The 22649-nt window shown below is 42.9% G+C and overlaps 2 protein-coding genes across 3 annotated transcripts in view; one reads left to right on the top strand and one right to left on the bottom strand.

Annotated features, from left to right (window-relative positions):
• The window catches only part of swap70a (switching B cell complex subunit SWAP70a), a 12595-nt gene extending 8803 nt beyond the window's left edge, over positions 1-3792 (top strand). The window contains exons 8-12 of the mRNA XM_019886650.1: positions 235-342; positions 1404-1570; positions 1632-1830; positions 2441-2537; positions 3465-3792. Coding sequence (XP_019742209.1) covers positions 235-342; positions 1404-1570; positions 1632-1830; positions 2441-2537; positions 3465-3583 — 690 coding nt within the window. The 3' untranslated portion in view covers positions 3584-3792. The remainder of the gene's footprint in view (positions 1-234; positions 343-1403; positions 1571-1631; positions 1831-2440; positions 2538-3464) is intronic.
• Positions 3793-8179: 4387 nt separating this feature from the next.
• sbf2 (SET binding factor 2) overlaps positions 8180-22649 on the bottom strand; it is a 92259-nt gene continuing 77789 nt past the window's right edge. Inside the window, exons 29-42 of one of the 2 annotated variants that reach the window (XM_019886633.1) lie at positions 21938-22021; positions 20710-20784; positions 18405-18583; positions 17052-17228; positions 16749-16850; positions 14333-14518; positions 12668-12794; positions 12312-12439; positions 10756-10980; positions 10580-10681; positions 9760-9950; positions 8863-8950; positions 8659-8790; positions 8180-8544 (exon numbers count right to left, since the gene is read on the bottom strand). In XM_019886633.1, coding sequence (XP_019742192.1) covers positions 8446-8544; positions 8659-8790; positions 8863-8950; positions 9760-9950; positions 10580-10681; positions 10756-10980; positions 12312-12439; positions 12668-12794; positions 14333-14518; positions 16749-16850; positions 17052-17228; positions 18405-18583; positions 20710-20784; positions 21938-22021 — 1895 coding nt within the window. In that variant the 3' untranslated portion in view covers positions 8180-8445. The remainder of the gene's footprint in view (positions 8545-8658; positions 8791-8862; positions 8951-9759; positions 9951-10579; positions 10682-10755; positions 10981-12311; positions 12440-12667; positions 12795-14332; positions 14519-16748; positions 16851-17051; positions 17229-18404; positions 18584-20709; positions 20785-21937; positions 22022-22649) is intronic. The other variant, XM_019886634.1, reaches the window with a different exon arrangement.

Below are 22649 nucleotides of genomic sequence, written 5' to 3'. Positions count from 1 at the left end.
CGCTAAAGAGGGAAGTGAAACCTCGATGCAAATAGCATCTTGTACCATAGCCACCTGCAATGTGAGCTTTTTGGTCACGTCCCGTTTCACCATGACCCCGTTTAGGTTAAAATAGGACAACAAATCATTTACTATCAATATGGTGATTTTTATGGAGTGCCATTTCCCACAATAACACGCCGCGCTCAGTTAAAATCTGTCTCCATGTGGCCTGATGTGATTCTTTGCCGACAGAAAATGGAGGCGGTCGCTGTTGAAGCGGCGACCGAGGAAGAGAGGAGGAAGAAGACTCAGCTAGATCTGCAGGATCGCTTCAGACTGGACCTGGAGAGAGAGAAAATGGTGAACACACGGAGCCGTTTTATTTTTGGGCTCCTGCCATCATTCATGTGTGGCTCCGTTCTTCCAGGAAGGACAAGCGTAAAGATGATGTTGACTCATCTGCGTGTGTGCGTGTCAGATTCGTGAGCTCTACTTGATCAGAGACGACACAAAAGGATTTGGGTGCATCCTGTGGGGAATTTGAAATGAAACAAAGTCTCAAAAGGATTCATCAGTGATCAAAATAATTACTGATTATTTGATAATCGATTCTTTGTTGATTAATCGTTGCACCTGGAAACCATTTCATATTTAGATTTTTCTTCGGAAATAATAATCCGCATCATTACACCCTCAACTCTTCTTTTAATGTTTCCAGTAACATCATAACCATCATACAAGTTTAAAGAAAAATATAATACAAGTAAGTAAAATAAAGATTAAGTAGAAATCCTCTGGAAGACATCGGTGGACACAAAATAAAGAAGGGAATGTTGGTGTTTGCAGAGTGATACTGCCACCTTGTGGTATTTTGTATTTACTGTTCAAAATATTTTTTGCAGAGGATAAATAATAGATGCCTGCGGGTGTTGCTATATTATCAGTGTGTATCATTTGGGTTCTAATACCTGTTGCATAGCGACACAAATTTGTTAGCCCCTCTAGGGCATTTTACATTGTTAGTTGGCATTAAGCTAAACATCCTTTCCAGAGGCGAAGTTGTTGTAAATATATACCTTGTAATTCTCAACAACAAAAAAGTTAAACTGACCAGCTCAAAATTTCATTCTAGTTTTTTCCTTTGAAATTTTGACTTGATCCAACTTTTCACTTTTGTATTTTTTAAACAACTTGTATCTCAAGTTTTTGCTTGCAAGTCAAAGCAACACATGGGCTGACCAACAGCAAGTATCTCGAACAATTTGTACTGTAATTTGAGTCACTCGTATCTCAAGGCACGGCTGCACGTAATGCCTCTTGGGTTAGCATTTGAGCACGGCTTTGGTCGGGTGGGAGGCAAATGAAAGGCGGGAACAACACAACACTAGTATCATCGAGTGCGTGTGTGTTTGCTTGTGCAGGTGCGTCAGCAGATGGAGAAGCAGGTGGCCCAGCAGTCCAGTGAACTGGAGCAGTACCTGCAGCGTGTCCGCGAGTTGGAGGACATGTACCGCCAACTGGAGGAAGCCTTGGAAGACGAGAGGCAGGCCAAGCAGGATGAAGAGGCCATGCGCAAGCTGCAGGCCAGGTCTGGCGCACACACGCGCACCTGTCATGACAAAAACTGTACTAGTGCATTCCCCTAACAGGCTGCTGGAGGAGGAGGCCGCCAGGAGGGCGGAGCTGGAGTGCCTCCACCTGCAGCAGAAGCAAGCGCTGTGCCAAACCCAAGCCGAGAAGCAGGAGCTGGAGGCCGAGCGGCTGGACAAGGAGCGAGAGCTGCAGGCCGCCGTGGTGCAGCTGGAGAGGGTGGAGACGGAGCGACACGGTGCTCTGCAGAAGTACGAGGTCAGCGGGATTGTGGAATGACTACTCGGGCTGAAACATCCATCCGTTATCTGATCCGCTTTATCCTCACAAGGGTCGCGGGGCGTGCTGGAGCCTATCCCAGCTGTCTTTGGGCAGTAGGCAGGGGACACCCTGAACTGATTGCCAGACAATCGCAGGGCACAGAGAGACGAACAACCATCCGTTAACCTGCCATGTTTTTTGGAATGTGGGAGGAAGCGATAAACAACACTTGTACATTTTTGGAAATATTTTCTATATACTGTATATATTTTTTCAAAATCGTTCAGCCCTAATTTGTGGTGTATTCAATGCTTTGACCCTAATGTATGGATTTTTATGGGCTAATGAGCTTCATGGTGCCAATATTGTATTTTCCCCTCCCCTTGGTTGTGCGCATTCATGAGAATGCAGGAGGGTTGAACTAGCGAAAGAAATTTCGCTGTATTTCTCTACCATATCCCGAATTGACTGAGATAGTTGCACCATTATTTATTCCTACTTCTTCGGTCCCCTGTCGGTCACCTGCCCTTCGAATCATCATCTCTTTTCTCCCCGTGACAGCGTCCCTGTACATACTTTCTTATGCGCCTGTGTCCATATCACACAGGAGGTGTCGAGGAATCTGGAGCGAGCCTCGAACAAGACCAAGAAGTGGAAAGACCAAGTGGCCAAACATGAAGGACTGGTGCGTCTCATCCAGCCAGGTACAAAGTTTTTTTTTTCTTTCGATGTAGTCATTTTTATTTATTTATTCGTTTATCTCGTGAAATAATTGGTGAATTGATTTATCGGAAATGGTCAACCAAAACAATCCTTATAAATCATGTTAAATGGAGAATGATTTATTATTTGCCATAATGATGTCATTCATTGATTGCTTGATTTACTGAAAATATGAAAGTACGGCATCATGCTAAAATAAACAATTTAAAATGTACATTTAATATTTGCATTTTTTTATACAACATACACATCATAATTGCTGAATGCAGTATACTCAAATCATTTCTGAATATTACAAAACAATTATATATTTTTTGTGAAAATTATAGGATTTTAAAAATCGATTTTTATCATTATCTTATTAATCTGATTGATTGTAATAAAATAAAACACTGAAATGAGAAATGTAAAATCCAAGTTTTGAAAATTAGTTTATTAAATAATTGGTGATTTATAATTAACTGAATTATAAATAATTTTAAAGAGGGAAGTAATTGTTCACCTATTATAAAAATTATTTTACAGTTAAATCTTTCTATTCGGTTATCCAATTGATTGGTTTATTGATTTATCATAAAAAATTAAATAAAATGAAACATTACTTAAACCAAATAAAAATATATATGAAACCTTTTTAAATTATTTTATTGAATCATTGGTGAATGCACTATAATTAACTTGAAATATTACGCTGATAATACAATGACCATATTTTGTTATTAAAATAACATCTTTTACTTGTACCCATTAACTTTACATAGCGCAAGTCCTCCGGGTATAAATCAAATAACACTAGCGTGGAAAGAGGAGTTCAGAACATGGTGATTTTTTTGCTTGTGTTGTTGTTGCCTACATGATGAGCACTTTGTCGTCGTCTGGTTCAAAGACATCACTGTGTTGTCTTGTAGGCCACAAGGGTCCCCAGAGGGTGACCAACTGGGGGCCGGCCTCGGTGACCGACGTGGAGCTTGAGCTGAGGAAGAAGTTCTGGCAGGAGAGCAAGAATCACCAAGGTCAAAGTTCATGAAGGAACAATGACAACACCTTAAAACAATTTGAAATCTTTTTCTCTTCCCACCCACATCCCATTTGTCGATTACACACAGTGGTACCTTGACTCCATTGACCAAATGGTTTACTGCATAGTACTGGATTGACTCATTTTTCTCATTTATCATGTCACAGCATGTGATAGACTGTTGCTTTACTCATTAAAAAATAGATACAATCCAAGATGCATGCCTCCTGTATATTGTACTTCTTTCTTACTTTCTTCTGACCGCGAGTGTCCACTAGAGGGCAGCACAAGACCATCCTACTCAGTCTGTCATGACACGTGTCAAAAGTTCAATCGAAACATTTTAACGTCGCATTTTTATTGTCGTTATCGTCACCTTCATAAATCAATTTTACCCACCTTTTTTTTTCAGAAAACACGAAAAATTGAACCAAACCCTGATTATATTTATTGGTCAATTCATTTGACTGTTACAGTTGAATGATCGGTTTAACTAAGAATGTAGATCGAATTTAGCAGAGGTGGCCAGCATCCTGAGTTGTTTGGTGCACATTTTTTTTCCAACATATGACTTTGGCCATCATTTTCGGAGATTGATGACATATTTTTTTTTGTACATTTACACCTGTTCAAATCCAATATCGGTAATTGCTGCATGCTACAAATTGTGCTTGAGGATCACCAGGTGTCACTGTTCTTTAATTCATTATTTTTAGCTCATAATGCTAAATCATGTGACAGGTTAAATAGTTCAACGAGCCGTCTTTCTGTGTATTTGATCAAGCTATATCATGTACAAAGAGATCTTGCCAATTAATATAATACACTGCACATATAACGTGTACATCATACCTAACTGATTGTTAGTCATTATGATTAGTCTGTATCAGAGGTGAAATTAATATTTTATCAACATTTTTGTCAGATTTAGTTTTAAATCCAACAACAGCAATAAAAAAATAAAATCCTGATGTATCTGCAGTAAGAGGATGGACTGGGCCATTACGTGAGAAGGAAGACGAATGTGCAGTCCAAACGATTACGGTAGAAGACGGATTTATTAATGGTTTTAAGAACATTGATTCAGACTAAAACAATACATTTCTTTCAATCAAATAATATAAATCGTTTTTTTAAGACATAGTTGGCTCAATCCTCCATGTTGACCTAAATAGTAAGTTCACCCCTGCTCCTCGAAAAGAGCACATGGTTTCTTCTACGTATGCAAAGTATTTATATCTCAGCGAATAAAAATGCGGTGCCTCTTCCTCCCCCGACATGTCCAACTTTCACAATCACACAAGCATTCCAACCGAGAGAACATCTCCAGTTGTCTCGCCTCATGTTTCACACCGAAAATCACCCGCAACGAATTCATTTGGATTCATCTCCTACATTTCCTCATCTAAACTGATTGGGAACATTCTTCTGCATTGAAAAAAAAAGTCTGACAGATGTGTATTTGCTGGGTGACCTCATGGGCCAAAAGTTTCACCGGCACCACAAAAACACATCAACAAGACTCACGAGCATCAAGGCAGGCCTCAGGCCTTGTTCTGTTTCACGATTTGTTCATGGTAATGTACAGACACCAACAAATTGAAATTGTACTTCATGGTTTTTGATTCTTTTCAGAGAGAGAGAGGGTGATTGGGCTTGTCCGAAAAAAGCAGCACGTCTCTCTTCGCCCGCTCCTCATCAATACTGATTAATTGTCTTATCATAAACACATCGGCTGCGCAGGGATAGCTGGCCAGGAGCTAGCTGGAGGCTAACGGCAAGTAAGAGTAACACAAGTCTCTTTGTCTCTTTCAGAAGGCAATGCTGATGAATGTTAATTTCAGTAAACGGTTTTATAATTGAAGATTTAAATAAATACGTGTACTGCTGTAGTTTTTGTCGCAAATATGTAAAGTATAAATACTATTTACATAAACTGCTGGTACCCACATACACAAAAATTCCTAGGGCGGAGCCAACCCTCCGCGGTTTTTCACTTATCGAGGCAGGACCCGAGATGATATAAGATAAGATAACCTTTATTTGTCCCAGGTTATCTTATATATATATATATATATGTATATGTGTATACACACACACACACACACACACACACACACACACACACACACACACACACACACACAATTATATGAGGCATAATGATGTAAAGTGGCATCATCTCTGTGTACTTGTTGGGTCTGTGTGCCCAGTTTACAGGCCCTGGACTCAATTTGGTATTGATTGTTGCTTACATAGTTGAAGTATTATTCACCACATTGTGCTTACGTAACAACAATAATGCTTGCTTGTCCAAGTGGATTATAGCAAATATCCGCATCCTCCTCATGGGCTCTTTTTGCAGGAATTCAACAAGAGAAGAAAAAGTCTGTGGCCGTGGCATGGTTCCACAGTTCCTGCTGGAAAGCTTTTCTGAAATTTGGTCAGAGGGCTTCCTTCCTACAATGGTTACGGAGGGTGGAGAGGCTGAGGGGTAAGAGGTGTTTTGAAGTAGGGTCACAATTCATGAAAGTGGTTCGAGTCTTAGATGGTGGATGCAACCATCATGTTTTCCAAGGAGCTTGTTTATTGTTTTCTTTAGTGGTCGAGGTTGATGGACGTCCTCCTCCTTCTGCCTGGTCCACGCTTGCCCAGACATTTAAACTTTTCAGTCCACTCGTATGAACTTTTTTGATTGTGCGCGGCTTCCTCTCTGGTGAACTTCAGCCCTCAACACCTTCTGACCATGGCAGCAATAACCGAAATCAAGTGTGTGCAATCATTGCTGATGAGTCTTTCCTATCGCTGTGGAGGAATTTTGACCCACTCTTCTTCGCAGAATTGCTTCAACTCCGCCATATTGGAGAGTTGTCTAGCATGAACTGCCCGTTTAAATTAAGGTCACACCTGGACAGGGTTCCCACTCTTCCACTTGCTTTTTATTTATGGACCTTATAAGGACTTTTGAGGGCTAATTTAGCCATTTTCGGGGCGATTGGGCTTTGGGCAATTGGGGTTTGGGCGATAATATATATTTTCTTTTGCCATTCAGAGGTGGACTTTCTGGTGTTTCGGATCGTTGTCCTGCTGCAAGATCCAAGTGCGCATGAGTTTGAGGGCACACACTGATTGTCAGATGTACTCCTTAAGGATTTTCTGGTAGACAGCAGAATTCATTGTCCCATCAATCACAGCAAGTTGTCCTGGTCCTGAGGTAACAAAGCAGCCACGGACCATTACACTGTCACCACCATGCTTCACTGTTGGCATAATGTTCTTTTTATTAAACGCGGTAACATTTTTACTGCAGACGTAACAGGCCGCACAACGTCCATAAAGTTCTATTTTCCACTCATGACTCCACGGAATGTTTTTACAAAAGTCTTGAGGATCATCAAGATGTCTTTTGGCAAATGTGAGACGAGCCTTCGTGTTCTTTTTGGACAGCAGTGGTTTTCGCCTGGGATCTCTCCCATGGTTGCCATTTTGCCCAGTGTCTTTCTTATGGTACAGTCCTGAACACTGAAACTTAAATGTAGTTTCTCTCTGTGTGAACTCACAGCCAACAACAAAGCACTCGAACACGGCCACGCCACGCCAGCGTACCATCTGAAAGGAAAATAGCCAACTAACTCACTGCAAGTCACAATTGCTCCGGAAAACCACTGATGGGAATGAAGCCGCTTATGTTGTTCTATCGTGAGAGAAGGTTGACTCACACACACACACACACGCACGCACGCACGCACGCACGCACGCACGCACGCACCAGTAAGAGCACAATCTGCATTTCAATTGTTTATTTCCCCCCAAAAAACACAATTAGTGTTGGCACAACAACACAGTAAAAGGATGCAGTAACAAAGCTGCTGATATCTTTGAATTGCTTCATTTTGTTTTGATGCAACAGTAAAAGACATAATTGTTTTGTTTAAAAGGCCTAAAAAGACAAAAACAAAAAGTCTTCCTTTTGACAAAGAAGGCCACTCGGGTATTTGCAACAGTAACTTTCAAGAAACAATTATTAGTGACGTCAGGAAGGTTAGAAAAGGTTTGCTTTACAAAATCAAAAGGCGACAAATATTTACACAAACGAGGACACGGAAATTTTTCCTTAAAAAAAATAATTTACAAGCCACGAAACAACATTGTTAGGCCTAATGGACATTTCACACACACAAAAAAAAAACATTTAAATAAAACAAGGTCAGGTAACTTTTGAACTGGCTGTGCAAATTGTTGTTTTCGCTTCCATCTTTAATTGAACATGTAACCTAGCTTGGAGGGACTGCTCACTTGTAGTGTGAATTGAAAAGCTAACAAAATGGCTTCCGCCTCACTTCAGGAGTGCATACGGTTCCTAAGTGCAACAAATTGCCTTGTCGTGTTGTGCAATAAACACGGAGCAGCAGTAACTTCTCCTGGTAGTAAAATATAACTTCTTCTCCGTTACAAAATGGCGCCCAGTTGGGACGGCCAGCAAGCCTTATTGCTTTGAAGTGGTCCTACCTCCTGCTCCACAGAGAGCTGTAATGGCAGCTGTGGTCCCTAAAAAAGAAAATGTCGGAAAGGGGGGGATGATAAGTGCAACAAATTGCCTTGTCGTGTTGTGCAATAAACACGGAGCAGCAGTAACTTCTCCTGGTAGTAAAATATAACTTCTTCTCCGTTACAAAATGGCGCCCAGTTGGGACGGCCAGCAAGCCTTATTGCTTTGAAGTGGTCCTACCTCCTGCTCCACAGAGAGCTGTAATGGCAGCTGTGGTCCCTAAAAAAGAAAATGTCGGAAAGGGGGGGATGACGAGCTGTCTCCCCCTCCGGCCCACACGGCGCGGCACGGATAACCTCGCTCGACCTCCCGGCGGCGTGCTTCAGGCGTCAGAGATGCAGTTCTGGATTTTGTCCATCCACAGCTGAGCACTGGCTGCGTCTGACGCACAGAAGTTATACACTCTTTTGCTGGTCTTCAACTACGGGAAAGATTTTGGATGAAACAATTAAATACAACTGAACGCATCCGGCGATCCATACTTTGCCGCTGATGATTTCGGGATCAAATGAGAACACGAATGTCGTGAACTCACGTCAAAGAAAGCCTTTTCACTGATGTGTTTGGGGGCGCCGGTGGTCGGCGCGGCGATGAGCACCGACTCCACCTCTGCCAGCTCGATGTGACCTCGACAATTGGTGTCCTCGCCGGTGTCGTAGTACCTCATCTGCAAAGACAAATGAGCCAGGTCCCAAAGTCTGAACGCTGTCTGGTGCCCCCTACCGGGAAGTTGCCTCACCTGGTGCTTGGTAATGTCTAGCACGAACCAACGAGGCTTCCAACCTTTGAGCAGGGCTCCTCGTTTGTACAGGACACCCTCGTATGACCTGCCAGTATGGAGAGCCATTTTCTTGATATACAGTACAGCTTTACTAGGTCTTACTACGATCAAAGCGGTGCATCTTTTTCTTTTCCCTAAGCCGAATCACTGGGTTCTCAAAAACAAGTGTTTTTCGATTCCCATCCCTAGTGTGTAGTAGTACAAGTAGATGGTTGTTGTCAACTAGTGCACAGTTTTGCCACACGTATAACGTGGAGTTGCCCTATTAGGCGATATCCTATAGATCTACCTTAGGCTCCGTGTACTATTGAGTTCTTTGTCCTCACTAGTAGGATGGCTGTCCATATGTGGTGGATGCTGTTAGCATGATGTAGCTCACACTAACAAATAGTGACCCCCACACAGCATTGTGCACATTGCAGTCTTGCCGTTTTAAGAGGGGGGCCAGCTGCGGGTTTCTCCAACAGTTTCACACATGTGCTTTGGAGATTTATATCTGTACTTCAGCGTTCGAAGAAAGCCATTCTAACAGTCACGGATGTGCCGATGCAAGATGATCAATTTGGAATGATCATGTATCAATACTTGGCATCGCTGAGGAAGGGTGAGAAGTGCTCACGTACGATTGCAAGCCTCCAACACTATATTGGAATTCCATCTGTGGAAGTTGACTTGGGGAACTATAGTATTCCTAAGTGTGACTGGGGGGGGAAATTATCCACAGATGAGCGCCAAGATAATGTACTTGAACCTCTTCACCGCCACCATATCACACAACATTCTCCAGCTGTGACTCAGGATCAGGCCTGCCCTAAGTAAATCAACTGTTAACCCCCAACCGGTCTCACGTCCCACCTGTTCTCCTCGCTCTTGGGGGTGAACTGGTTGTAAAGTGTCGCGGCGCGCCGGTTGATCCCATTGGACGTGGCCGTGCCGCGGTCCTCCACCAGGCTGCTGTCTGGCAGGTGCAGCATGGAGCGCCGCTGGAGAGCCTGCAGGCTGGTTGTGGGAATGAGGCCGGAAATGGACAGAGACTGCTTGCAGAGCTGCAAAACACAAGAATGCGGTCAAGACGACAGATCATTATGTGGTGGAGAAGGAAAATTGAGGGTTTTTTTTTTCTTCCAAAGACGCAGGTGGTGAACCCACACCCAGGGCCTGACACTTACACACAAGACAAAAAATGCATTCACTATGTTTCTTTTGCAATTGGGACCAAGTTAGCTTAGCTCCTAGCATTCACTTAACGGTGATCCGACCTGCAGGAAAAGTAGTGTGGATGTCTGACTGTTCGATGTGGATGTACCATTTCATGTAAGCTTGGAGTGGGATAGAAAAATTGTGGTTGCTAGCAGGTCTGTGCTCAGATGTGTTTGAAGCCACTTTCAGATTGAGGCTGATATAATCACGTCACCAACATGAACCCTTTCATGCACCCTGTAACCTGATAACATGATAAGCTGTCCACTGTAGTAACGGCTGGCCCTGAAAGGGTTAAAAAAAAAAAAAAAAAAAGCAATCCGAATTGTAAAAGTGTAATTTTCCTGGTCTGCTATTTTTTGTCATTTTATTTTTTTAATTTGTTTTAAGTAATTGAGTCAGTAGGAATCATATATCCCTGCGATCTGGTGACATGTGCTCTAAACTACGGCTGGCTAGAAAGACCGACATTTACTTCTTGCTTGAGGTCTTCCTGGATACTAATGAGGACTCGGTCCAGAATGGTTTGCCATCTCTCGGGGGTCTGGTTCATCTCTCCCTCCAGCTTCTCAATGTCCTGTAGTACACAAAAAAACGGATTATTTTAAAAAATGGCAGAAGAGAAACCAGTCTGAGGTTTGAAAGTCTTACAGCGAGCAGCTTGGTGATGGCATCGGGCTGAGCGCGGCTCACGCTGCTGTAGCAAGGCCACACGATTCTCCTCTTGCTGCTGGAGATGGTCTGGGGCTCCTCAGAGCTGTCTGGCCTCGCCGCCATCAGTCGCCAGTCGTAACACGGTCCCGTCGACAGCGTCTCGTCGGTAAAGAAGTCCCACGTCTTCAGGTTGGGGATGGCAACCGATGGTTTGAGAATGGTCTATGAGAACAGAACGGTTTTGAAACATTATACAATTGAAGACCACTGTTGTGGTAAATGAGCAACTGGAAAGTGATTGAGAATGAGATATAGTCTCTATATCATGGCTAGTGGCAAGACTTTGTCATCTAAACAGTTCCTCCGCATAAAAGCAGCCACACGAGGTGGCTTGGTCATCTAATATGGGTGCCTCCCCAGGTACAGTATTTCGGGCATGGTTCCGAATGTTCTGATTCCGATGTCCATTTTAAGTTTAGTTTCTTTTTTTCATGGTCTTCCCTTAAGCAGCGGTGACTTGACATACGCGCGACCAAAGAGAGACGGAAGTCTTGAGATGCAAGCATTGTATGTTGGCACCACAAATTACAATTAGCAGCCTATTTGGCAAATTGTGAACAGATCATCCAAAAAAAAGAGCCCTCAAGTTGTTTATTGCCACAGACAGTGAGGGTTTACTGTCAAACTAAACACAAAACAAAGAAAATTACATTCTGTGAATTTAAAATATCAACTGCCTAATGAAAGGCCACGCTCGCGTCATGCTAATGCTAATGAACATCCATGTTGCAGGGTGTTAAGCCGTGACTGTCAGAAACAGATTCAACACAAACGGCTCAGCAAAAGCATGTATACTATAAAGACAATATAACAGTACTCATATACTCTTTATCCTCTGTGTAGATTTTACCAAAATTTGTATCCTACTAATGAGCTCAGAGAGGGCTTGAAGTGTTACAAAATTCCACTCAAGTACTAAGCAGGCCAAGCCCTGCTGCAATACGATTGGCTGCGGCAAAGAGTCAAGGCCTGACCAAAACTCAAGATGGATTCATAACACCTCATTGAAGAGTATGTTGGATCTGTCTGCATGTCTTACACTGCCCTCAGGTGGCCGAGGCGGGAGCAACATTTGTAATTGGTTCAATATGATATATTCTTAATTCTTTGTACTGGTAATTCTACTGAATGGAATCATTACTGTCTGTTTTTAGTATGAACAACATTACAAAGTGCTATATTTCATTATTAGAATACACATTACATTTTTTTTGTTCTGTTTTTTGGGGTCAGACTGGAACGTATTAAAGGTATTATCATTCATTTCGGTGGGAAAGGATCATTTGAGTTACGAATGCGGTCACAAAACAAGCTTGTACCTCAAGGCACCACTGCATTATAGATGTATTATTCTTGTGAAGAGAGGCATAAAAGTAAGAGTTTACCTTTTTTTGCAATTGGATGAAGTGGTTGAAAATGGATGGTGGATCATCTCATACCATGTCAGGATGAAAAAGCACTGAGACAAAGTGCACCCCGAGAGAGAAACTCACTTCGCTCTCTGATGCGTTGTACAGATAGTTGAAGAAGATCGGACTCCGCCGATGGATCCTGTTGATGCACTCCCAGATGCAGATGCCTTTCCTCGCCTGCTTGTCACCCTTATCGTCAAATAACAGGCCTGTCAGACAATAAGAGAAGACACAACAAGAATTATTGCTTCCACAGATTGCTTTCTTTGTGTTGAAAAGATGGAATTGCAAAGGGATTTGTCATCTGGCCAGGGAGCGTGAATGAGAATGACGTGAGATGATAACAGCGGCAACAAAGGGTCCAATAAAAATAAATATTAATCAAAAAACATTTATCAAAAAACAATCTGCTGGTTTGGATGCAAAAGAAGACCCACCATGTTCCAAGCGCTCGTAGTCTGAGTCCAACAGGAAGTTCTTGAAGCGGTTGGAGATGTGATGATAGGCCAGGAACTTGAGATAGTACTGATTGAACTCAAACTCCACAGGATGCTGCATCAAAATCTGACAGGTTACACACAAATACACAAACACAGTTAATGCAGGGTTGGAAATAACCTAAGTATAGCACGTACCAATATTCTGTAAGCAAGCAGTGGCGGACCCCCGCTTGAATGATACCCCACCATCACAAACCCCCATGTTGTTGCCCATCTCAGAAACGCTGCCCAGTGCAACCTCACGTATGGCGCATGCCAGAACCTGCCGCTGTCTGGAAGCTGTGTGACATTTTCTGACTTTATTTAGTATGTCTATGTCTGTCAGTCAGTTGTTTAAAGTATTTCAGGTACCGATTCAATTCAGTTACTTGGAACTACGACGTGCATCAGATCCTTGACATCTCCCCAGTGATTGGCAAAATAGCGGACGATTAACTTCCCGCTCCATTCCCAACAGTGGGAATATGCCAGAAAAATGAGTACTATCTAAAGTTGCTCGATCAAATGGTGCACATTTGAGCCACTCGACGTGGTCTTGCACTAAAAAAATTATCCCTCACTTTATAGTTACACTTTTCTGGCAGTTTATGTGCTCCAGCTTTTCTGTTCATTTTTCCCACTGTTGTGACTGAAGCAGGAAGGTAACTGGAAACCAATTTGCCGATCACTGATGAGATTGTACGTCACGGACTTGGTGCACGTAATCCATTACTTTTACTGAATAATTTGCCCAACACTGGTGAGACCGGAAAAAGGAAGCTCCAGTATGACAGCTGAACCATATCCTAGTGGCATTACGCCCCACCAGGGCCGGAATGACTTAATTTTGAACAGGAAAGAAGTGAGGTTGGTCTTTTGGGGGCAAACTATGTCATCACTGCATGATCTGAAGCTAGACAGTCATCAAGTGCCAATCTTCCCACCCAACAGAGTGAAGTGGCCATTGAACATTTGAGGCCACCTGGGTCTGCTGGCGAAAACAACAGCTGTTTTGGACATGAGGCACTTCTATTTTCAGCTCTTATCTGAAATCCCGTTGTTTAGAACGCTCCAGAGACACCCCCACCCCCACCCCACCTCCCGCACCCCCACTCCTGTCATCTGCCAAAACTACCCTTTCAAAAGACAAATGCAGAAACTATGCGTTGATGTCAGTGGGTGTGCACATTAATACACAATATTGTCTAAAGTAAGCATTTTAGCGTGAACCTCATGTGTTTGCACTTCATTCTTAAAGCCCCCTCCAAAAGCCCCACACGCACACATGAGCCTTCCTCTCAATCCCCCAAACGGTACTTTTTCACGTGTTGCTCCAAATGCGAAGAGATGCTGAAACACGCGAGCACAGACAGTTCTATGCCGATCACGGGGTTCACGCAGCATCTGGGCCACAGCCTTCGCTGGTGCGAGACGCCGTTGAAATCACGCTTGGGAATTGCAAGCGCAAAACGAAAGCAAATGCATGGCTTTGCGCTTGTTCCTTTCTTCGCCCTCACATCTATTCTGTCTTTGTGAATGTGATGAGCTCATGTAGAAGATATGAATGATTTGGGTTCATTTAGAAAGAGAGGTGGACGCATCTTTGCTAGTATAAATACTCACCTGGTGCACACAGTCCAAGAATTGCAGAAAGATGGGTGTAAAGCCGCTGCCCTGACTGCTGGGACTCAGGTTGCTTCGTTGGCTAAACTTGTGGCCGAAGGAGAGCCACTCTTTCTCCAACAGCACGTGAAAGCCCTCCAGAGTGCGGTAGAAAGGGTCACTCAGGAGCTGCACTAAAGACACCACCTGTACAGATGACACAAAAAAAAAAAAAAAAAAAAAAGGTGGAATGATGAGATGACAATTCAAATGTGAGTTTCCATGAAAATTGCGGTGTCCTCATGAGAATCAGTTGTTAAAACACAGCCTCGCTGTAAAAATGTCAAACCGAGTTTTGCTTCACAACATTTGAAGGCTCGGTGTATCTAATGTTGTAGACAGAGAGTGTACTGTGTATACCGTGTGGAATTAAAATGTCATCAATAGCGGATTCTTTAACGCTAACTTGATATTCAAGCCAGGAAATCACCGTTTTTCATGAATGAGCTCTGCCTTTTAGATGGTGATGAAGACTGACAGTTTGACACTTTTGGAAAGGGATTTCTTGTCATCAGACAGCATTTCATAATCATTTTAGAGGGAAAAAATGGCAGTTAATCATTTTACCACTGAAAGGGAAGAGGCGGCTTGCTAAAAGACCAGTCACAAAGCAGCGCCGGGCATATTTGTCATACATGGCATACATGCACCCCCGCTTTGAAGCGGATGCCAATGTCAAACCGATCATCTGTTATCAATAACACTTATATAACAAAGGCTAGTTAAATTCAGGCTCACGCCACTTGCCCACACATGCAATATGTTTGGCGGGCCTTCCTGCCCATGTCACCTCCGACGCTTTAATGAGCCCTGACAGAGATGGAATGAGAGGAGTGCGGGGGGATTCATGGCTTGCCGGCGGGCTTTACTCTAGCGTCCAACACTAAGTGACAGAGAAAGCCGCTGGCGCCCTGGCACAGATACGAGGCACTTAAATTACAGGCAGACCACAGAGACAAAAATGAGGACTTGGGGGGGAATAGCAGAAAAGAAAGTCGTGTATCCTGTCTGCTGGGTGTCTATGGCCCGTGGAGAGAGAAGCCAGAGCACATGGACGCCATTTGGCCGCGCGGGCCTGACCAGGACCGTTGCGAGACGAAGCCGGTGTCCCGTAGAGAGAGAATGTCTCAGGACCAACATGAGCCTGGTATGAGGCACCCTCAAAGTGTACTTTAGACAGCAGTCCGGGGCTTTAGACACCCCGTAAACACTTCTGATGGCCGCGCGCTTGCAACACCAACATGGAAAATATGAGCAATGAGCATGACGAAACGTGGACACGGAAAGGACCCTGACAAGTGTTTACATGCCTTGGAAACACAATCAGAAACCATTCGGGTTGAATTCAGCACAATTTGGTGACATCAGGCTTTAAGAACCTCAACCCTTCTCAAAATCCGTCTTTGCACGATGAGTTCAACAGTGACACAATCGGCTGGAAGATGAGCTGAGAAAACATTTTTGTGATTCTTACACGGGCTGCTCTGAAGTGGGGTCAGAGCCTCCATACCTTGCAATATTTTGACTCACGGGGGGATTTTGAGGGACTTTTTGGACTGTGTTTGGGAATGAGATACTCAAGAGAAAGCAAACCATGGCAGGAAAAACAAAAGGCAACCTCAATGAGATCTATCGCTTTTGACACAGCCAGCTTGCTTTCACGTCGGGCTTAACCCATTTTATGAGAACGGCGGTCATGAAAAAGGAGAAGCGGCCATCCAGCGTCAGAAAGTGTTTGAATGCGGACTCTTTCAATTTCATAGAGCGCTCAATGTTTGACCATTTCGAACGGGAATGAGGAATTACATCTTTTCATATTTATAGCCTTAATGTTGCGGAACTGTCAACAAGAGTCCCGTTGCCTCGTTTCAACCTTTGCAGATTACCATAACCTGGATGATTGCGAAATCACACAAACGTAACGGGAAACCACATTTTTATCAAGTGTATTACTTTCATAAAGGCTACACTATCATTGAAGGCTATTTTAAATCATTGCTTCGCCCAGTGGAGTCAGCAGATTGGGCCATGTGGTGAGCACGTCCACAGCCATAGACTAAGGTCCTGAGTTTCAACTCTCAGCTCAACCCTTTCTCTCTTCATGAATGTGTGGGTCTACGCCAGTTATTCCGTTTTACTGGCGCAATCCAAAAACATGCAAGTTGGGTTAATTGAAGATTCTAAGCTTCCCTCAGGCGTGAATGTGATGTTTGTATTTGTATGACTGCTTTAATGCTTTCTGGGAAAGACAAAATGTCTGTTTTAGTTTCTCAAGGTGCCAACTTTCCAATTTCTTTGGAAATCTTATGCATCTGTCTTCTTTTCTACTTTTTTTTTTTTTAAGGAAAAAAAGGCCCTACTTGTGCAACATTCTCACTTGTGTGGTGATGTCCCAGCCGTCCTCCAGACTGAGCAGAACAGATGAGCCGCTGTCCAGGAGCTCCACCAAAAAGAGAGCCAGCTGCAGGATCTTGTGAAGCTGTGACAAATGGGCATATGGACAATTTATCTCAGCAGTTAATCCCTTATAAATGTTGCTTTGTTACTTCTTGTCTACTTTTTGACCATGACGAATACATATCCGAAAAAGGAACAAAGTCTACAGAGGGTCAGAGCGAAGACCGACATGACGGACATTGCACAAAAAGCTCGATGAAAAAAAAAAAAAAAAAATCGTCACCTGCAGGATCCATTCCGAGTCTTCCAAAGCTTTGAGGAAGGAGTCTTCGGAGTCGGAGGAGTTGGCACTGGGAGCGCAAGCCCTCAGCAGCTTCTTAAAGGAGCTCTTCACTTGCCGCATGTCTGAGAAGTCCACCGGTACCAGTTCACAGTTCAGAGAGGTGTCCACTCTGAGGCCCTGCACAAAGTAACACACAGCACGGGTCTTTCCGTGTAATATACGCTGTGCTTTCTCCAGGACAAATCTGAATCCAAATCCAATTTTTCATCACTTTTATGTTGAACGAAGGAAAACATTTTACATTAGGAAAACCTCATAGTATCCCCACCAAAATATAAAATGACTGACAGTGCTTATTTGTCTGTGGTTGAGCAATATTTATTCTTATGTGTAAATGCTGAAAAGCAATCTTAATGACTTAATACCATTTGTGTAAAGTGCTAGTGCAGTTATTTGTATATGGTGGGCAGTTCGTCCGTCCGATGGAAGCTCTGTTAATCCGTCACTGACGGCTGACAGAAACATGCGCCGCCTGTCTCGTGTGTGTACACTGGGGTTGCTTCGAGCAGACTGCAAATATGCATATATGGAACGCTTTGCGGTTCCAGTACAGGTGGCGGTATGCAGACGAAAAAGGAGGAGGAGGAGAAGAGGAGGAGGAGAAGGACAAAGAGACAGAGAAAGCAAAAGCTTGCATTTGGTCTGACAGATAATGGATGAATTTATAGACAGGAGCATGATTGCGAGCGACTTGGATTGGATTCTGCGGAGTGGGATCCGGGTTGAAGTCAGCCATTTTAAACTTGAAAACCGTTTAACGTTTTGACGTTTTAGAAGTTACAATAGCGGCAGGCAGCCGCCAGCACGCATCAGTGTAGCTACATCGTATATAGCTCCTGCTGTATACAATGTAGCTACACTGATAGATAGTGCACTTCATTTACCATTTTAATCATATAGAATTTTTCATCTGTTGGACTGTGACCTTTTTTTTTTTGGACTGACTGAGAGACTGGTGAAATGTACTGATCCTAAAATTGTGTAATTTAGCAATAACGGAAGGCGTGGTTAAAATAACTGATGGCGTGATGGACTGACAATTAGTCACTGTACACTGCTGGCAAATATAGATTAATCAAAACTAAAAACTACATATATTTTTTAAAGCAAATAAGTTTTCTGACCTCTTCTTGCTATGACACACCCGATGATCTTTCTCTGCCGCACAGCGATAAGGAATTACAGTTCGATGTAACTGCTCTAAATGTTATCAGTTTTGTGTCAAAAGAAAGCGTGTTGAACTTCTTCGTACAACTTTTGGCAAAAGTTGCCCTGTGGATTCTCCATTCTTACCTTCAAATGTGACTTTTCACCAAACACATAGAAGGCAGCTTGCTGTTTGAGTAGCTGGGCCTGTAGGCTGTTACTCCCTGCAGGGGGTGCCAAATCTTTCCCTGCGAGTCTGGCGCCCACGCTTACTGTGGATGGGTGCTGGCTCAGCCTGCTGCTGGAGCGCAGGCTGGCCCACATGCCTGTAAAAACACAGAGACACAAACAAAAATCACAACACACATACACACACTCACGTGTTCATTCACAATGGCCCTGATGTACACATGCTGTCAAACAAACTAAGACTGAGTGATGAAGACATGCAGAAGGAGTTTACAGGCAGCAAACAGGATAACGTAAACACCTTCATTCTTTACATGCACCAGCAAAGACGTTTGCACCTTGAATCGGTCAATGAGATGTTAGATGCAGGAGGTGATGGATTGTTTTTTTTAGCGTGTCACTAAATCCACAAGCAGTTCCTTGGAAAAACCAGCATGCATCGAAAACATCATGAACTACTGAAGGGAAGGACATTTCACAGTAATCCCTTGCAACCATTTTTTTTAAGTTTTTTTTTTTTTTCTGTCTGCTGCCATAAAAAAGATACACAACGACAAAGGTATTGGGTCACAGAGACATCACACTGAGCAGGATAAGTGTCTGTCTAGTTATTTCAGCTGAACATTTTGATATTGTATGAAGGGGCCGAACTCAAAATCTTTGTTCTACTTATTGCCAAAGTTATTTTATGGACTTAAGATCATGATTCTACAGTTCTCCCAAACCCAACCTCTGAAATTTGGAAGTATGGAATTGTCCAAATTGATTAGGAATTCAGGTTAAGATCGAGAGATACAGTTGCAGTCAAAAGGTTGCATACAACTGAGTGGTTAGCGCATCCGCCTCAGGGTACAGAGGTTGAGGGTTTGAATCCGGCCTCCGGCTGTGCTGTGTGGAGTTTGCATGTTCTCCCCGTGCCTGCATGGATTTTTCTCCGGGTACTCTGGTTTCCTCCCACATTCCAAAAACATGAATGGCAGGCTGATTGAACACTCTAAATTGTCCCTAGGTGTGATTGTGAGCGCGAATGGTTGTTTGTCTCTGTGTGCCCTACAATTGGCTGGCAACCAGTTCAGGGTGTAGCTCGCCTGCTACCCAAAGAGAGGGTTAGGCTGCAGCACATCCGCGACCCTTGTGACGATCAGTGGTTCAGATGATTGATGGATGGATGGATGATAAGTCATGTCAAAACTTAATGTTGTATTATTTTTGTGATGATTTTGTAAATTATTGAAAACATCTAACTTTCTACACACTGTCCCTTGAAATGCATAATATGTAAATCTCTATGTTCGGTTCGGTCTGACAGTAAACTTCAATTGGAATTGCAAATAAACAGCCTGGAGCCAGTTTTTTTTTTGTTGTTGGTGTTTTTAAAGATTTATTCATGATCTGCCAAACATGCGCTTGTTGAGTTCACTGCCACTCAACAAAGCTCATATCTCAAATTTTGCTTGCAAGTCAAAGCAAAAATACTAATCCGACCAATGAGTCATATCGCGGAAACCTCGTAAGTAAGGTGACTTCTATCTCAAGGCCCCAGTGTATTGTATGTCCTAATACCTTTGCCCATAGAGTGTGACTATGTCAGCTAAGTGAACACCTTTTCCTGGTTTAACATCAAAACTGATTACTTCAAGATATCTTCACCATTATGACCCGAGAGTGCTAAAAACAAACTCCGGCAACCTCTGACTCCAGCTAAAATGAAACATCTCAAGTTGACATTTCAAAAATGATCCCAGACAGTTTGAAGTAATGAATGATGGGAGAAATCCTACAACCAATTGGTGTTTATTGTCTTGCTGCTTCGCTGGGACTAGAATGAGTTATTCCTTTTGAATTTCATCGAGATTTTTATCTGGGCTGTCTTCACTGAACTACGTGCACGGTCAGAGGTGCCTCATTTCATTTGATTCATGATGGTCTGCCAGGATAAACTGCTTCCTTCCCTCCGCAGTCAGTACTTGGCTTCCAACTGACCACAGCGGGCCTTGCTGAGCCAACATATTAGCCGTGGAATAGGCCAGATCAGAGCGGCCACTTGGGTTTGGGAAAAACCGCAGCTCCCAGAGGTGCACTTATTTCACTCCAGTGATGATTAGTCATTAGTGGCTCAGAGGCACTTTGGGGAATGGCGATATGCCTGGTGTCTTGTTAGTTTTTGAGAGGACAGCTGAGGTGTTAGAATGAAACTCAGCTTTGAAAGAGAAAGCGGGGGAGGACAGGGGGGGCAGGAGGGGGGGGGGCAGTTGCACTCTACCTTGGTTGTGGATTCTCTCCTGATTGGTAGGTTTTGGGTTTGAGTGAGTGAATAGTTTATCTCTGTACTCAAGCACTGCGTGGCGGTTGTGTAGAAGAGGTCAAGATGAACATGAAAAATAACGAACGTCAGTGTCATAAAAACATTTAATCTTGACATAGCGCACACGGTCATGCATGGTCGGAATGAAGAGTTAGAGCTAAAGGTCAACAATTGCACGGCCCATTTAAAAACCTTTATATTTTGAAAATGAGTCATATGGGTTGCATGCACGACATTCGCGGTTATGTCTGGTAGTGAGATAATGTATGTAATGGTTCACTCCACAAACACACACACCACACTGGCATGAAAATGATTGATATGCAGGTTTCTGGAAGACTCTCAGTGTTTCTTTTTGTTTTTTTTAACAATAGAAATATTTCAAAAACATTGAAAACACACTGCAATGTAATCTCAAAAAAGCATTCTTGCTCCATTTATTCCAGCACTGCCATGACAGGATTGAAGGCTCATAAGAAAAACGCTCTGGAATGTGGCTACATTTTTTTGGAAAGGTCATCCAGGCAATTTACAAAGAACTAATGTGGGAGCATGCCGATTAATTGGAGGTGGATTACGTGTCCCAACCCACTGCAGTGATTAAGGTTACGGCCACCTTTGGAGCAGCCAGTTGGGATTTGAAAAAGAATGTGCTGGGAGAATGAAGCAACATAATCACCGATTTCATAAGTTTGCTAGATGAATGAAACCAGTTAGGTTTTGACATTTTCTTGGCATTGTCACTCTTCTTCTGGGGGCAAACACAGTGCGAGCATTTATTTGAGCACTAACTGTATGGATCAACAACCTTGAGTAATCTGTCCCAAAATGAAGATTTAGCCTAAATGCCTTTTCACCTTTGACCTTGATCTAATGACTAATTCCTGAGATATACACTGACATTAAGCACAATGTCTTTAGGTCAAGATCAAACATTCAGTGCTAATGGACTCTTCTGAACGCTTCACATTCTTGTGTGATTACATTTACAGTAATATTTATCTGACAACAAGTCAATACAAGTCATGGTCCAGTCATCAGTCGACTCATTTTGTTGTTTTATTTTTAGTTATTGCTTACTTCACAATATGCACGTTATCATGGATTATGATGTAAAGTTTGTGTCTGGAGATACAACAAAACTGCATCCGTTGCTTTTTAATTTAGAGCATTGTGTGACACTCACCTCCTCTGGTAAAGCTATTTGAAAATGGGATGTCTAAATGGACGGGAGCCATCTTTGGTATTCTGGATGTTCTCCTTTCGCTCCCTGAGGGGACAAAACATTCACACATGATGCAAGAGGGGAAAAAGAAACACAACCCAAGATGGTTATTTACCCTGAAGCAAAAGAACAAGACAAAATGTCAAATCCATTATTTACTCTTTTTGTCAACAAGTGAAAAAAAAAAGAAGAGCTTAACATGTTTCGGCAGAAACAGCTACTAATATTTGTTGGTATATCTGCAGCGGTAAGCACACTTTACGTTGCGAAACAATACAGTGTTTGCTTGTTTGTGAGAGCAAAAAGCATCCTGAAAAGTTTGAGAGGAGGATACACAAGTCTGAGGAGATGGATGGGCCGGGTGGTGACCTGTGCTTCTTGCATAACCTTTTATTGTACAAGTTTCCTTCCAAATGGTACCAAATATCAACTACAGTGCCTTATTGTCTCACCCACACACACACACACACACACACACACACACACACACACACACACACACACACACACACACACAACAAATAGGTATAAAATAAGAAACGACTGGGGAAAACACATTTTGAGATTGATTGCAAAGCATAACACAATTGGAGTGAACCAAAAATAACACTAAAAAGTGCAAACAAGCAGTTTCTCCAAAATAATTGGCTTCTTTGCAATTGAGTCCCCCCCC

The sequence above is a fragment of the Hippocampus comes genome, unplaced genomic scaffold, assembly GCF_001891065.2.
Source record: "Hippocampus comes isolate QL1 unplaced genomic scaffold, H_comes_QL1_v1.1 scaffold261, whole genome shotgun sequence".
In the NCBI taxonomy this organism is placed as follows: Eukaryota; Metazoa; Chordata; class Actinopteri; order Syngnathiformes; family Syngnathidae; genus Hippocampus; species Hippocampus comes.
Note: the sequence above shows the minus strand (reverse complement) of the source record. Positions and strands in the feature narration are given on the sequence as shown.